Consider the following 3,319-nt stretch of genomic DNA (forward strand, 5'->3'; position numbering starts at 1 on the left):
GCAGTGAATATAACACCAGTATCATTACCAATTTAATACTCTGAAGAAAAACAACCTCTTAGAAGTAAAAATATTTGGGAAAAAAAAAGAAACAAATAATATGTAGAAGTTACTCATGTGAAACAGAGAGAGAAATGTGATTGAAATAAATGTGATCAACCCCTACTACCATGCACTCTTTAGAAGCTTGTCTGCTCTTCAAGAAACATTCTCTTCTAATGTCATGTTATCTTGTTTGCATTGTGAACAATATATTCAGTACTTTCAGTGTGTGTTACAAATACCCAAACTTTTAAAACGTTAAAACAGCTGGAAACTATGATTTATATGATTCATACATTTGAATTCTGAAACACAATAAACCTTATCCAAAGTAAGAACATTTGAAAATACTAAACACCTCCTTCACCTCTTTACCTTCCTAATTTAAATCATCGTTCATTAGGTATTTCTCATATGGATACAAGAAAACAGATGTATATTTTGTTAAACAAACTAGATCTAAACTCCCTTACCATTTAAAACTGTAAGAAGATACGGGTTTTGTTGCCTCCACCCGTACTACTCTGCACTATTTAGGAGCCTGACTGCTCTCTTCCAACACAAAGGGAACAAAGTGCCCTGCCCCCCTCCCTAGATGAGGGAGGAGCTGCGGGACTTGGCCCTGGAAGGAGCACAGGCCTCAGCCATGGTTGGAGCCATGGCCGCACCTCTCAGCCCTGCTCTCTCCGCCTGCTCTCTCAGAGCCTCCTCATAGAGGTCTGGGAAGGAACTAGGGACCCTACCTTGGAACTTGGCTAGAACCTCCAGTACCTTCATCTTACTGGTCTCAGCACAAGCTCTCAGGCCCCACAGGAACTCATAGCGGGGAGGATCACTATTGGGCACCTGGCGGTAGTTCAGGTACTCCTTCTGCACCAGATCTTTGGTGATGAGCCTTCTGGGCTCCCCAAAGATCCAGTGCCTCCTCCCAGCATAGATCCCCAACATACTGAGGAATTCCCAGATCTCCTCCTCGGTGGCGCGGTTACCATTCATGAAGATGACCCCCAGGAGCACCATGAGGAGACCGGACTTGGGAAGCTCCCCCTCACCACTCGGACAATCGTTTCCCCCGAGGTTGAGCTTGCTGATGAGGGTGTAGATGTTCCTGCTATGGTCGACTTCCTTCATCTCCAGGCCAAAGACCAGCTCCACGTGCTCACAGGCTGTACTGAGGATCTCAGGGAAGTGCTGCCTGTACTTCCTGCTGACAGTTTTCATCAGGGCATTCTGCGTGATGGCCTCCTTCTTGGTGTACTTCTCCAGCAGGATCTCCACCAGTATCTTGGCCTTCCTGGCCAGAGGATCTTTGCGAGTGCTCTGAGTGGCAGGGTCTGCCTGGGAGGCACCTGCACTTTCCTCCTCTGGACCCTGGGCACCTTCAGATCCTGCACAGGAAGGTCCTGCATCTGGAGAGCTAGGGGCCATGGCTCCCTGAAGCTCCTGGTGATCTTCAGTAGCAGGGGAGCTCAGGGAGAACCCTGATGGGCAGAAGAGGGGGAGGAGGGACACTCCTCCTTTGGGGCTGCAGCAGCACTAGCCTGGGCCATCTGAGTGTTCCGCCGGACCTGGTGGCGTTTCCCCCAGGCATGGGACTTGTTCTTGTGCCTCCGAGGCATGCTGACAGCAGGTCAGGGACCACAGGTGGGAGTTCAGGCAGGAAAGCAGGCAAGGAGGGCACCTTGAGGAGGGACAAGGACATGCTCTGAGAACCTTCAGCAAGGAGAGTCTTCCCTGGCTTGAATGGAAGCCGCCTCTGAGGGGTCCTCGAGGCCAGTGCTCTAAGACCCACAGGGCTCCTGTTCTCCTGGTCAGCCTGTCCCGAGACCGGTGATAAGCAAGGGAGAGTGAGCCCTGGGCACAGCAGACAGTCCTGCCTGGGCATTAGAAGACGCGGTCGGGGGGGGGGGGGCGCAGTGGGGGCTGTCAGGGAGGCAGGTCCTCTCAGCTGAGATTCAGAGTCAGGATAAAATTGGTGCGAGACACCCCCATATCCAACACCCCGTCTCCCACACCTGTCTGTTTCCCTCTCCTGTCTGAAATTGATGCTGCCACCTTCCCTGTCACCCCAGACGAGGAGAGGAGGTCATATACAGCCTACCATGGAGGGTCCCAGGACCTTCCCTTCTGTTGTCTGGTGGCTGCCCCTTCACAACCAGGCTCCAAGCTCCCCTTTCAGACCGCCGCCCCCCTTTCCGATGTTTGGCCGGGAGGAAAGCACTGAGCACAGGGGAGGGTCCTGAGTCGTCTGTTTGTCGGGGAGGATGTTCCTCATTCTGACTCTTCCCGAACCCTGATATCCTCCCTCTACGGACCAGCTGCAAGCCCCTTAGACCCAAGTCCCCTCTTCTCTGAGTGTCCCACGTCCGAGGTCACAGCGAGGGAGCCCCTCAGCCTTTACAGCTGCCCGGCGGCTGCCCAGATGATCCGCAGCCAAATCACTGTGAGTCGGGGGTTAACCATGGCTGCCGTTCTGCTGCATGGAGACCCTCAATCCCCCCGAGGGTCCCTCCTTCACTCCACAGGGCTCATGGCTCTCCCTCTACTGAGCAGAGCAGGGATCCAGCAGAGCCTGACTGAGGCAGTCTTTCCCGAGACCCCCTAGGGGTTAGTGGATGGTCTTGGGGCCTAAGAGTTGGCTGGATCCTCTGGTCTGAGTGCAGGGCTAGGGTGGCTGGAGGCTGTGTGGCCGCCTGTTTTAAAAGGGAAAAGGGATTCGGGGTGCAGAGACGTGTCCCTGCACTCGTAACTCACGTCACGTCCGAACTTGACACCCGATGACATGTGACTGCTCCCGCTGGCCACCGTCAATGGCAGCTCTCAGAGATAGCGGCACTGTCAAGCATGGCGTCGCTCCCCCAGCATGCTTAGGAGGACGTCACTTCCTGTCCTGCGCATCTGGGCTCCAGGAGGGCAGCAGGGGCGGGACCTGGACAGGCGGGGTTCCGGGACAGCTTCTCCCGGGATTGGCACGTGGACTTTGCCTTGACTCTTAAGGGGTCCTGGGACGTCCCTGTCCTGAACTGTCAGCTGGCTTACTCCATGCCGCTCACTTGTGTCAGCATCCGCAGCAGGAAGAATTGGGGAGCCCACGCCTAACAGCCGTCCTGGAGCCCATGAGACCAACAGTGAGGGCTCTCTGGGCTCCCTCTTCTGGAGTAAGCGATGCTCTGTCGTTCTCCATGCCTTCCCTTAACCCCGGTATATGCTGGGCTAGGTCCCATCTGCTGATCCGAGGACAAGGCCTCATATTGAGGACGTGAACCCCGAGTCTCCT

The 3,319-nt window shown here is 54.5% G+C and overlaps 1 protein-coding gene across 1 annotated transcript; it reads right to left on the bottom strand.

Annotated features, from left to right (window-relative positions):
• Positions 1-633: 633 nt before the first annotated feature.
• On the bottom strand, positions 634-1,470 carry LOC101110036 (melanoma-associated antigen B4). Its single transcript, XM_012106430.4, has one exon. It carries the CDS (start codon positions 1,468-1,470, stop codon positions 634-636), a length of 837 nt encoding a protein of 278 aa, XP_011961820.4.
• Positions 1,471-3,319: the final 1,849 nt, after the last annotated feature.

The sequence above is a fragment of the Ovis aries genome, chromosome X, assembly GCF_016772045.2.
Source record: "Ovis aries strain OAR_USU_Benz2616 breed Rambouillet chromosome X, ARS-UI_Ramb_v3.0, whole genome shotgun sequence".
NCBI lineage: Eukaryota > Metazoa > Chordata > Mammalia > Artiodactyla > Bovidae > Ovis > Ovis aries.

Excerpts from the sequence above, each read along its gene's own strand:
- LOC101110036 (XM_012106430.4), bottom strand. The coding sequence starts at position 1,470 with ATGGCCCCTAGCTCTCCAGATGCAGGACCTTCCTGTGCAGGATCTGAA.